The sequence below is a fragment of the Gymnoscopelus microlampas genome (genome assembly GCF_963454915.1).
Source record: "Gymnoscopelus microlampas genome assembly, chromosome: 4".
Taxonomy (NCBI): Eukaryota; Metazoa; Chordata; class Actinopteri; order Myctophiformes; family Myctophidae; genus Gymnoscopelus; species Gymnoscopelus microlampas.
In genome coordinates this window covers 52,147,200-52,161,170 of record NC_139941.1, presented here as the reverse complement: position 1 = coordinate 52,161,170, position 13,971 = coordinate 52,147,200, and the positions used below count along the sequence as shown (strand labels likewise).

Genomic DNA, 13,971 nt, shown 5'->3' with positions numbered 1-13,971 from the left:
GTTCATTTAACTCTGAGTGTACAAATGGAACCAAATGGACCCGTTAGGGTCCGTCCAGTTGGTTCCATTTGTACACTCTCAGAGTTACAGACACATAAGGGTCAATTTGGTTTCTAACTATTAATTTGGCTGGGGACCCCCTGGAACCCCCTCAAGGACCACTGGTGGTCCCCGGACCACTGGTTGAAAACCACTGATTTAGACTATTAACTCAGAGAATTCCCGTTTCCGGTCTGTACCACAGGGTTATTATTCCGACCATATGTAATCATATTAATCCGGCAAGTTTACTTTTAGTAGTCTCACTTCTTGTAATAATTCGTTAAGCATGTCAAACATGTTTTATTTGAACCCGTAGCGACTATTGATGATAACCAATAGACCCCTTAACAGACGCAGCCAGTATGCGCGCAACGAAACCCATTATATCAGGTCTCGTTAGGACGCGTCTCACTAGCCAACACACACAAGAGGGGGTTGGGGTGTGCTGAAACCAGTGCACCCCGAAACAGGTTGGGAATTGATTGCGTGAAACAATCACCTGTGCGTCCAGGCTCAATGTTAGTAAACAAATAATTGGTCTATGGTTTGGCCGGAAACGGAATCCTTGCTTTGTACTAGTAGGCGGGCTCTAGACCGGATCTTGCTGTTCAATTCGGAATAGCAACTTTCTCCACAGCTAGATGCGGAAAGCCCGCGAGGTTACCGCCCCATTTACCAAACCTCTTAAACACCTATTGGTTCCTTTAAGCGGTCAATCACCGCCCCCTTCCTCCCCGACGACAAGCCCAGAGCAGTGTTGCCATGTCCGCTTATTATACGCGACTTTGGGCTTGTTTTTCTGTCGCTTGTAAATATTGGTAGTTAGTTGCAGTTTTTGGGTCTAGTTTCTAAAATAAAGTGTAGTTGCTTATTTGGCCTTGTTTCTTAAATGTTGTTTAAACCAGTGGTTCTCAAACATTTTCATGTCAAGGACCCCCAAATTAAATATGTCCGCACATCTCCATCTAAAAACATTTTCTGCCAGGGACGTCACCCCCGTACAAGATTTTGTGTCCAAAATATTCCACATTTCCCTTCTTTTGTCCAGATGATTTAAAAAAAAAAATAGCACATGAGCTTGTAGATCGGCTATTTTCAAATAGGATAGTCGCTTCTTTTGGGCTTGTTTTCGTAGACCTGGTTGCTTGTTTCTCTCGCACAATGTGGCAACAGTGTCCCAAAGACACAACATTCTGACAGAAGAGGAAACAGCAGCATGTATGAACCTCTGCTGCTGCATTTAAAGACCAACAGTCTGACAATACATCGGTCGATAGTAACAGCCGATAACATCGTTAATATCGTGCCAAACAGGACCGTATGTTGAGAAAGAGACGAAAGAAAGAGAGAGAAAGAGACGAAACGGCGTTGGTTGTTTTTTTTGGTTCAATTTGTGTGGACCCCCGACCGACCGACCGACCGACCGACCCGAGGAGGAACATCCCCACAGTCAGGCCACTAATGTCGGCTTGACAGACAACACACCACCGCCTGGAAGAGAGAGAGAACCAGAGGATATTAGACTGATGTTAACATTAAACTGATGTTTGTTAACATTAAACTGATGTTAACATTAAACTGATGTTAACCTAATATAATCAGCTGCTTTGCTTTGAGAAGGAATAAGATCATCTCGTCCAGACATCCATAGAAGGCAGAGTAATAACGTCCACCGTCCAGGTCAGTTTATACCAATAATACCAATGTATCTTACATTAATTTAACTCCGAGCTTTCATTTATTTAGTGAATGCAAAGTCCTTATAAGCCAAGCAGTTGTTGTTGCCTCCTGGTCTGCTGTATGGAGGTAGCCAAGATCGAATATGTGTATTATCGATTTTTACTTTTTTTTTTTTTATCTACCAGAGTCTTAGCTACCACCCCCCCAGTTTGTCCTGGAATGTCACCAGTAAAGCCTGTATTTCTCCAAACATGTACAAATGCAATATATAAGGTGCTTACCCGGTTGCCCCAAATGTTAACTAGCGGTCCGGGTTCTTTGTGTAATGTATTAGTCCTTAATTGTCGATAAATAAGTGTTTTAATCCCGCCTGTGGCTGAATCTGTCAGAAGTTTCCAATGGGTGGCAGTGACGGGGCGCATCCGGTGGCGGCCGGAATTACACTCAATGTAAACAGGAAGTAAACGAGGGGGGGAAATGGCGTTCGGCCACAGACGGGATTAAAACACATATTTATTGAAAAGTACGGACCAATACATTGCACAAAGACTCCGGACCTCAAGTTAACATTTGGGGCAACCGGGTAAGCACCTTATATTTTGCATTTGTACATGTACGAAGAAGTACGGGCTTTACTGGTGAAAGTCCAGGGCATTCTGTGGGGGTGGTCACTAAGACTCTCGTGAAAATGTCAAAATCGATAAAAAATACATCTACGATAGTCTTGATCTAAGTCTAGTATGGAGGGTGACTAATCCTCCTTTCAGTCTTTGGAGAGGACAACAGTCAATGATGTTCTCCATAGTTTGCTCCTCTCCACAAGCACACAGTAGTGGGTTTGGGCTCTCCGCCCCATGTGTGAAGGCTGGCCAAACAGGGGCCATGATGTCCAGTCCTGAATCCATTTAACGTAGACTACTGTCTCCTTGGGGAGGTTAGTGCTAGGAACCTGTTGGTTGGGGTCTTCTGACACCATGATGTTTGTTTTGGGACCTCCCTTGGACTCCCATTCCTTTTCCCAAGCTGATTGGATCATGGTGAAGTCAGCTGGTGGTGGGGTGTTCTTCCAAATTGGTCGTCTAGACCAGTGGTTCTCAACCAGTGGTCCGGGGACCACCAGTGGTCCTTGAGGGGGTTCCAGGTGGTCCCCAGCTAAATGATGGAGAGGTGGTAACCAAATGGACCCTTATAGATCTTTAACTCTTGAGAGCGTAAGATGTACGGGTCCATTTGGTTTCATTTTACGCTCTCAAGAGTTAAAGTTAAACATCTGCATTAGGCTACTTAATTTACAAGAAGTCTACACAATTAGACAATGTAGAAGAACTATTCAAAGTTTTGGGTCTGAGAGGCTAAATCTCATCAAACGGTGGTTCGGTGGCTCAAATGCCGATTAAATAGTGGACCTTGATATGAAAAAGGTTGTAAACCACTATAGATGGAAGTGGAGCAGTGGGTGGGTTGATTGATTGATTGATTGATTGATTGAATACCTTATTTAGAAAGACATGGTAACAGTATAGTACATGGAAGTACAATTCACAATACAAGGTCCTCTAAACTGGATCGCTCATAAAAGCACTTGGCTTATTTAAAATGAGATCCCCGTGCACTCAAATCATGATGACATTTAAGAACACATACACATATAAACTACTAGATTGTAGATGGATCTGCATGGATTGGTATCAATCAAATCAAATCAAATCAAACTTTATTTATATAGCACATTTACAACAGCTCAAAGCCGACCAAAGTGCTGAACATGGTTAAAATAGATGGGGAGAGTCTTGTGGCGTCTTGAAGCATCCTTTGAGTGAATGCTGCTCGCTGGATTTGTGGAGGGGCTAGTACTATGTTTGATAGCACAGGGAGCCAGGGGAGTGGTGTTGAGCGAATAATCCCCGGTTATGGTTCTCGTGGTTGTGTTGAGCTGGGTGTCCACGTGGTGTGTGTGTGTATGGGATGACCTAGACCAAACAGGGGCCACAATATTCTGCTGCACCAGTATGCAAGGGGCCAGTGCTGAGGTATGCACCCCATTTTGCACCAGCAAGCTTGCAGAGAGCAGGTTATTTCTGGACTTCACCTTAGCTGCTGCTGTCCCTTTTTTTAGATGTTCCTTGAAGGATAGGGTTCTGTCAAGGGACCGTTCAAAGAGCTGACCCAGCACAGGTCAGGAGAGTAAGTCCTTATAACACCTGGCTGAGTGGACAGTTCCTCTTTTTATTTGGGGTTGTGTATCAGAGCCCAAGGTCATTCCTAGATGCCCAGTCTGAAAGTGCCTCACCATCACTAACCACTACTGTAGTGGTTCCCAACTTTTTCAGGCCGAGACCCCCAAAAAGAATCATATTTGAACTGGGGACCCCCTGACATAATCATATTTGAACTGGGGACCCCCTGACATAATCATATTTGAACTGGGGACCCCCTGACATAATCATATTTGAACTGGGGACCCCCAACATAATCATATTTGAACTGGGGACCCCCCAACATAATCATATTTGAACTGGGGACCCCCCACCCAGACAAGCACTTGGAATTGTAGGAGTTGAAGCATATTTAGTCTGACATGGTTCCACAGATAAATGTTGTGAAAATAGCTGATCTACAAGCTCCCAACTTTTTACATTTTTCACTGTCATCTGGGGACCCCCTGGGGGTCCCGTCCCACAGGTTGAGAACCACTGCACTACTGGCTATCCCCAGTCAGGCTGGTTAAAGCTGTAAAGTCCCCCACATAGATGGTATGGTGGGGTAGGGTGGGGATCCTGCAGATCCCCAGAACTCTGAGCTGAGAGTAATATATACAAATGTAACCAAACGGGTCCATTTGGTTACATTTGTATATCATTACTCTCAGAGAGATACAAATGGATACACTACTAATGCACATGAGGAGGAGTCTTTCTTCTAAATATAGAGCATTTGGTTCTCAATGTATATATAGCATCAAAATCAGTTTCAGCACTTGAACCCTACAATATTGCGGGGGTTATTAATAAAACCAAATAAAAAATCTTGAAATGTGTTATATTTTGGAAATATTATAACGACACAAATCTTATGGGGGTCCCTGGCACAAAAAAGGCTTTGACTTTTTACAGTTCCAAATTGCAGCCACCTGTAAGTGCTCTTTTAGAGCGGTTTTGAAGGAGTAAGGATTCACATGTTTGTATGACTGTTGGTAGGACAATAAGGGCATTCCACATATTTGTGGCACAGCAGTAGAATGAATTTAATCCCCTGTTAGAACCGGTCTAGGAGGACCGGTTGCAAATTGCAGACAGGTGCTCTTTTATGCTAGTGAGTTGTCTTCTTGGCCACAGTCAGCACCTGAAACTGCCGTTACAAGGACGTTTCATTGATGTCTCTACTTGTGAACTATATAACATTCATTATAAGCAGTTTTAACTATATATAACATTCATTATAAACAGTTTATTATAACCCAGCACTGAATTAGCTATTTTTTGTCTACATTCTAAAGGCCAAGAGATTAGATGGAGGATTATGGCTTTTGTGTGAAATAAACGTTTATTTCTTAATTTGCTGCAGACTGCAGTGAACTCTTAAGAGATTATAGACTTCATCTGAGTTGTATGCAGTGTTGCATTGCTGAATTGGAACGTGGTTGCACTCTATTTTAATGACGTGACACACGCACGTCGCTTAACACCTACACTACAGGTCACACAATGCACAATTAATATGCAATCTATGCTCAATCCTATGTTAATCCTATGTTAATTCATGCTGGTGTGACTGACAACCGGCGGTCGGCAGCCTTTGTAAACTTAGTTGAGGTGTGAATTTAAAGTTGTTTTAGATCTATGAGTGTGCCTGCGCGTGCTCCTGTGTTCAAATAGGTTCCTGCACGGCGTGCAAGGCCGTCCCATGAGCAATGCAACCCTGGTTATATGGCTGGCCTCTGGGCAATCTATCATCTTTTCCGATCAGCGATATGTATATTATTAACCCATTAAGACCTGAGGCCGATACTACAAATGCCTTCGAAATCGGTAGTTCTCAAACTTTTTCTTGCCAAGGCACCCCCAAATTGATAATATATTTGGCTGCAGACCCCCATCTGAAACTTTTGTTTTGTGTTAAAAGAACGTTTTTTTCAAGATTTTTCAAAAATGTTCATAAATAGCAGATGTACAAGCTTGCAGCATGGGTTAATGGACAATAATAGGATAAGATCTATACATATAAGCACCGGTGTGTAATTTATACAGATCATTTCCCTCTATATCAGCAGTTATCAGTCACTGGAGTAAGTGTGGTGGTGTTTACCTGCAGACACACACTGCCCTGTCGTATTTTGGTAGGCGGGGATGTTTTTGGGGCGTCTACCAAAACAAACAGTGAAAACACTAAAAGGTCAGTGTGTTTCTGCAGGTAAACACCACCACACTGATGTTCTGCTGATATAGAGAGAACATGATGGGTAAAAAAACAAAGTATATTGTTTTGTTATGTAAACACAGTGGCTCAGGAGGAGGTAGAGCCGCCACCGCTTAGGGACACGGAAGGTTCCCGCCGGTTCAATCCCCGGCCATCCTCCCCCTCTGTTAGTGTCGAAGTGTCCTTGAGCATCAAGACACTGAACCCTTACCTGCTCCCTATATGAGCAGGTTGGTGCCTGTTTGATTGAATACTTTATTAACAGTTTGCAAAGACACAAAGCACAGGGAAGTACAGTTCAATACAAGGTCTGTTTCAGAGGATTTTAAACCCAAGAAAGCACTATGGCTTGTTTCCATTGGGTTCCTTTGTACTCAATTCATCTTGGCTTGCATGGTTTCCTCCGCCGTGTGTGCGTGTGTGTGTGTGTGTGTGTGTGTGTGTGTGTGTGTGTGTGTGTGTGTGTGTGTGTGTGTGTGTGTGTGTGTGTGTGTGTGTGTGTGTGTGTGTGTGTGTGTGTGTGTGTGTGTGTGTGTGTGTGTGTGTGTGTGTGTGTGTGTGTGTGTGTGTGAATGGAATGCTCATTGTAAAGCGCTTTGGATAAAGGCGCTATAGAAATGCACCATTTAACCGTTTAACCATTTACCACAGGCCAACGTTACGTAATTATGCCTTTAACTTAATGCTAGGCATAAAGTGTGATCTCAGTAAACAACACACGTTTCACAGTGCAAGTCAAATCCTAAGACACGTTGAATTGTGTGGTTTAAAACAACGTTTAGAGCAGGGTTCTTCAACGTTTTCAGGCCAAGGACCCCCTAGCTGAGAGAGAGATGAAACAGAGACCCCCTCTATATTGTATAAAATTGTGTTGCAGATTAAACTCTTTTTTTGTTTTACTTGGTCTGCTCTTTTTTCCCTCTACACCTAAACCTCTTTGCCAAAAAAACGTACTAGCGTGCACAGCACACACGCGTGCACATCCGTGCATGTGCGTGCATGCATGTTATGTGGTGTTGCGTGAAGCGACCACAGTGCACCCCTGGTCATGTGACTCAGCCTTGTTGTGACCACACACACTTAACATGACTTTAATGTGTGATTTCATCTGGCTTCTCTGAAAGCCTGGAGATAAAACAAACTTATTTAGCTATTTTTGGCAAAGAGGTTTGGTGTAGAGGGAAAAGAGTAAAGACCAAGTAAAACAAAAAAGAGTTTAATCTGCAATATACAGTAGGGGGTCCCTGCTTCATCTCTCTCTCAGCTAGGGGGTCCTTGGCCTGAAAACGTTGGAAGACCCCTGCTGTAGCTGCTTGAAGGACAAACTGAACCATAACAACATAGGCTGTGTCAAAACAATAGCTATCAGGCATAGTGGAGACAGCTTGGCTCTTACAAGCTGCCAAATATCATAATGTATTATATAATAATTATTAAGTGATGGTAAAATATAAAGGTTAGATATAAGCAGCTACAGTATATCATTTCTTCCGTAGGTCCCTGGCACATTGACATTTTCAAATGCATATGAATCTGGGGGTCCTTGGCACAAAGTCGTTGTTGAGAACTACAGTACTAGTAGAGACCTCATTGCTGCAAGGCAATTAAAAACAAAACCATATCTTAACATCTGAACCATCTAAGAGCCAGACGGGGGCGGGGCCGACTGGAGGAGATGCTTTTATAGTCAATAATGTCTGAGTGGATGAAGGAGCCCAAAGGCAGACTGAACTGAACCACCACAGCCTGAGGGCCTGCTCCAGAAACCTTGTATCTACAATCTCCGTATTTATACTTTTTATGTTTCGTTTTTGTCAATTAACCCATTAAGACCTGAGGCGATTCTTTAAAAAAAATCTAAATCTCAAGTTTTTTGAAAAAAATCTGGAAAATATTTTTTCAATATTTTTCAAAAATAGCAGATCTACAAGCTCATAGCGCGGCACTCGGTGCCGCGCTATGAGCTTGTAGATCTGCTATTTTTGAATAGCCCAAAGAAATCTTAAAATGAGACGCAGATGCGTCCCCGGACTTAATGGGTTAATGGTCTACGTCTTTGCACTGTGTGTCATGCAAAAGTAGCGAAAACAGTAGGTAGATCGGCTATTTTAACTAGTTTAGAAACATTTTGAAAGTGAAAGTCGACCCATTTCCATTCGGGAACGCATCTGTGTCATTTTAGATTTTAGCTATAACCAATATTAACCATTATTTTATACTTTGGCTATCCAAAAATAGCAGATCTACAAGCTCGCGCTTACAAGCCTACCAATGACATCATCGATGTCTACCAATGACATCATCGATAGGGACGCCAAGCTCATCTGATCTAGCAAATAGAAACTACTTGTCTTTCTCTTCCAGGAAAGTCAGCAGCACGCTGAAATACAGTAGAAGCCATTGTTCTTGCATTCATTGCTCCAGTTTTGAAAACCTTATATGTCCAAAACTGTTACTTTTCAGGATTCAAATTCAAAAACAGCAAAAGTAACAGATCTACAAGCTCAAAACACATCGCTTTGCGCCGCGTTTCCAGCTTGTAGATTTGCTAGTTTTTGATGATTTTGTGTGTGACGCTGTAGTAGGATCAAGTAGGGCGTTAATTTAAATATGGAGATAACAGGTTTCTGCCTGGACAGCAATGATATACTGTATGTAGAGAAGGAATCAATGGTCTAAAAAAAAAAAGCAAAAGCATTTCAGGGCCGGGTAGCTTAGGCCCTCGAGGCCTACATTACATTACTGCATCTCTACTTTAGCAAAGATGTTTTAACCCATTAAGACCTGAGGCTGCGTCTAAAAAAATCTAAATCCTAAAAAAAAAAATCGGAAAAAAATATTTAAAAAATAATTTTCATGATTTTTCAAAAATAGCAGATCTACAAGCTCGTAGCGCGGCACTCGGTGCCGCGCTATGAGCTTTTATATCTGCTATTTTTGAATAGCCAAAGACATCTTAAGTGACACAGATGCGTTCCAGGTGTCAATGGGTTTTTAAAGTAGAAACACAAACAGAGAAGCTCTCAGGAGTCCTGCCGCTGCTGAACATATAAATACCTCAGTACAGTATCCTGTGGCTTTACCTTGTGATCAATCATCAGACGATGCAGAACAACCTTAATTTGTGATTCCACTCGGTCTCTTGTTCTTTGTTTCAGGCTATTTTGTGTGTGTGTTTTTTTTTGCTTTGGTAAACTCACTTCAACAAGGTACAACTCTGTAGAGAAAGAACTGAGAGAAAGTTGGGGGTTGAGACAGATGGAGCTAGACATTAAAATCTCTCTGTCTCTCTCTCTCTCTCTTTCTCTCTGACACACACACACACACACACACACACACACACACACACACACACACACACACACACACACAGGTCGATTCCTCCTTGGTCTCAAATGGAATTTCCCAGATCTAATTCATAGTCTGGTAGAGCTGGGCGATATGAACAAACATCAAACATCACTGTATTTTTGACCAGAAAATAAATACATGATTTTTTTACTCAAGTCAATTTTGAATTCCGGACTTTTACTTGTAACAGAGTAATTCTACATTGCAGTATTGATACTTTTACTTAAGTAAAACATTTGAGTGCAGTTGATTTAGTTGACAAAAAAATATCTGGTCGGTGCCTTGATGGCGTCGCAATGCCTGATTTTACACATGCACATGTTGCGTGCTGAAAATAGCCGATAGAAGAGCTCACAACGCGTCGCAGTATGATGTGTTGTGAGCTTGTAGATCTACTATTTTCAGAGTGCAACCAAACATTAAATGACTTGTCTTGTAGTTCTACTGTATCTCTTCTCCAATAGTCCCTCACTAACATTTTGGTCTAGTTTTTATTTGTTGACAAAATTGTCAATATATTTAGTCTTAGTTTTAGTCATCATAGCTTAGTGTTTATGTAGTTTTTATGTAGTTTTGATTTAGTTTTCGTCAGTGAAAAAAGGTAGTCGACGAAAATTTGTCGCCATAGTTTTAGTCGCCGAAATAAACACTGCTGTCTTGAGAGATTCATTTCTCAACAATGACCTGCTCACCATTCATTATCCCTTGCATGTCATCCTTCCCCTTCAGTGCTTCTTCTCCTGAGGATGAACCACCTGTCCCTGAGCGAGCTGTGCTGCCTGTTCTGCTGCCCGCCATGCCCCAGCAAGATCGCCTCCAAGCTGGCCTTCCTGCCCCCCGAGCCCACCTACAGGTCAGGTCACATGTTGTATCACACCTATGCTTTATGCTTCATTACGTTGGCTACCAATTGACTGCAGAATTATTTAAACGAACTTCTGCGCCCCCAAGGTCAACATGTGAGATTACGGTACTTAGGTCTTCAGACAAAGGCCTTTTCCATGTCATACGCATCTTTGGAAGGCATCTGTGTCACTTTAGATTTCTTTGGCTATTTAAAAATAGCAGATCTACAAGCTCATAGCGCGGCACGAGTGCCGAGCTATGAGCTTGTGGATCTGCTATTTTTTTTTTAAATCGTGTCTTCTGGGGGGTTCCCTGGGGGGTTCCCTGGGAAAAAAAACATTTTACAAATGTTCACCTTAAAAAAATATATATTCAAAGATTTGCAAAAATGTCCATGATTTAAAAAAAAAAATAGCAGATCTACAAGCTTCGTGCCGCGCTGTGAGTTTGTACATCTGCTATTTTTTAATAGCCATTGCTAAAATCCATGACACTGATGCTTTCCAGTTTATAATGTTGTTTATTGTTAGGTATTATTTTTGCTGCTCTGTTTGTAACTTGTTTTTATTGTGGCCCTATTTTAATGTGACATTCTTGTTTTATTTTAGTTTATTTATTGTACAGCACCTTGTAAGTTTAGGTTAAGAATGTAACCTCTGTTCTTTGAATATTACTCACTAACTATTTGCTTATGGGGAGAGCGCCCCCTAGTGTGATCACGCCAGGGGGCGCTCTCCCCATAAACGAATATTGAGCGAGTAATATGATAAAAGAACATTTGTTTTTATAAAAACGTTATAAAAAATCTGTACCTTAACCTTTTTTTTTACCTTTACAGCCTGATGAGCGATGACAGCGGCAGCCGCTGGACGCTGCACCTGAGCGAGCGCGCCGACTGGCAGTACTCGGCGCGCGAGCGCGACGCCATCGAGTGCTTCGTGACGCGCACGGCCCGCGGCAACCGCATCGCCTGCATGTTCGTGCGCTGCTCGCCCAGCGCCCGCTACACGCTGCTGTTCTCCCACGGCAACGCGGTGGACCTGGGCCAGATGAGCAGCTTCTACATCGGCCTGGGCTCACGCATCAACTGCAACGTCTTCTCCTACGACTACTCGGGCTACGGGGCCAGCAGCGGGAAGCCGTCCGAGAAGAACCTGTACGCGGACGTGGACGCCGCGTGGCACGCGCTCAGGACACGGTAAGGAACAAGGTTTTTAGTTCGTAATTTCATTGTTGCTGACGACAGACGAGAAAAAAAACCTTATATCCGTTGTTTTAACTTTCTGTGTTTTTTCGTGAATTAACTCATTCAATCCAGGAACCCATCTGTCACTTTAGATTTCTTTGAGCTATTCAAAAATAGCAAATATACAAGCTTGTAGATCTGCTATTTTTGAAAAATCGTGAACATTTTGTGCAAATCTTTGAATATATATGTATTTTTAAAGCAAACATTTGTAACTATAATCTTATTGCTGATTCTACAAATATCTTCTAAATCCTAACAGTTAACACAGATGCTTTCCCTTGTCTTAATGTCTTAAGAACATGCTAATCAGTTGCATTACCATGTTCTAGGTCAGTGATTGATACAGAGAAGGCTGTGTGTTGTAGCAGCAGAGACTGCCTGGTGGGCAATCACAGCCCCATGATGATAAGACAGATACCGTAGAGGGAAGGTGAAGGTTAGAGAGGTGATGAAAGTCCTACATAATGATGGGGGCGTTGTCTGTCTGCCAAGAGCTCAGGACAAGACGTTCCATGACCTTTAGACACAGATAGATAGTCTTTAAAGGTTTCATGACATTCAGTTTTACAACACATTAAAAGTCGTTGTCATGGTCCTTCAAACGTGTATAAAAAGTTGTAACTGAAAATCCCACTCCAGTGAGCCTTTTCAACTGCGATTGCCTGTCAATCATCGCCCCTGCTCCCCGTCCCCCCAAAGGAAAGGATAGGGGAGGGGAGGACAGTGGGCGGGATTAATGGCATGTGACTTCACTCTCCAAGGGGCAATCACAGATTACTTTTCAGCCTAATTATTCAGAAAACCCCAGACCACAGAAAATCCACTGAATGTTCAAATTTCTGTTTTTTTGGGTGTAATTGAGGTCATAAAACCCCCCCAATTTTTTTTTTAAAGTGAAAATGAATGTCATAGAACCTTTAACATAACAAATGATTTGAGAGGGACTTGAATTTATTGCTACATGGGTTTTACAGAAATGTTTTGGTCTTTTCTGCCTTTATGTGGATATTACAGTGTAGAGGGAGAGACTGAGAGGTGACACACAGCAAAAGGTGTGAGGCTAGGGAATCAAGCCTGTGACTCGCTGTCAGGCTGCATTAGAGGTTATATTTATTTTCTTTCTTTTTTTCTTTTTAAAAATGACACAGTTCCAGGTCTTAACACTCTACCCGCCGGGCCCGTAGCCTAGGGGCTGATAAATCCAACTGTAAAGCGCCGGTCCCGTAGCCTACGGGCCGTGGTGCCTTCTCCTTTTTTTCGAAAAAAAACAACCTTTTTCAATTTTCTACACGGACCATTTCATTGTAACACCACCGGAAAGCCCTTATTAGGGATTCCGGTTTTGCCGATGCCCTCAGCCCTCGTTCCAATGACGAAACTGAAACTCAATTTTCTCCTTGTTTTTTTCTTCTCCTCATCGATCACTGTTTAACATAAACCGTTCTAACTACAACATGGAGGCACCGTTTGACACGCGTTCTTCAGTGGTAGAAGCAGGCAGATGTCTGCGATGTTTACAAACAGTACACGGCTCAATTTTAAGGATTTTAACAAGGTCTATGGCGACGTGACAAAAACAAAAAACAACAATAAAACGTTGGCACTGGTGAGTACATTATGAGATTAAACTCTGGCGGTCAATGTGTTAATGGGTTAAACACCAGGCCATCAACATGATATTTATGGCCAAATACCTCACTATGGATATTGTTGATGATGGTGTCGAATGGATGGATGGATGGATGGAAGGAGATGTGAGTAAAAGTAGGCATCATGCCTTAATGAGGTGGTGTTGTAGGAGGTGGATGACGACACGTACAATCTGCTTCCTGCTAAACACACTGGCTTTCTGTAGGCAGGAGCAAAATGTGTGTGTGTGTGTGTGTGTGTGTGTGTGTGTGTGTGTGTGTGTGTGTGTGTGTGTGTGTGTGTGTGTGTGTGTGTGTGTGTGTGTGTGTGTGTGTGTGTGTGTGTGTGTGTGTGTGTGTGTGTGTGTGTGTGTGTGTGTGTGTGTGTGTGTGTTTGGGCTCTCATCTGTTGGCTCTGCAGGGGAGAGAAATCTGCTGCTCCTGCGTTCACACTCACTACACACACACACACACACACACACACACACACACACACACACACACACTCACACTCACACTCACACTCACACTCACACCACATAATGACCTACACACTCCTCCTCCTCCTGCCTTCCTCCTCATCCCACGCTTTTATCCGGCTCTCCCCCCTCCTCTCCTCTGTGTGTCCTTGTCCAGCTGGCTGTGACCTCCATCACTGGGTCCCAGGTGGGTTCACAGATAAACATGTACTGCTGCACACATACTGTAGACATACTGTAGACATAGTGTTTTCAGACGCATGGTTTCAGTGTAAGGACT

The 13,971-nt window shown here is 42.8% G+C and overlaps 1 protein-coding gene across 1 annotated transcript in view; it reads left to right on the top strand.

Moving 5' to 3' along the window:
- Positions 1–1,248: 1,248 nt before the first annotated feature.
- Positions 1,249–13,971, top strand: part of abhd17b (abhydrolase domain containing 17B, depalmitoylase) — a gene marked incomplete at its 3' end in the record, with an annotated part of 30,349 nt that continues 17,626 nt past the window's right edge. Inside the window, exons 1-3 of the mRNA XM_084054291.1 lie at positions 1,249–1,722; positions 10,219–10,342; positions 11,174–11,533. Coding sequence (XP_083910417.1) covers positions 10,236–10,342; positions 11,174–11,533 — 467 coding nt within the window. The 5' untranslated portion in view covers positions 1,249–1,722; positions 10,219–10,235. The remainder of the gene's footprint in view (positions 1,723–10,218; positions 10,343–11,173; positions 11,534–13,971) is intronic.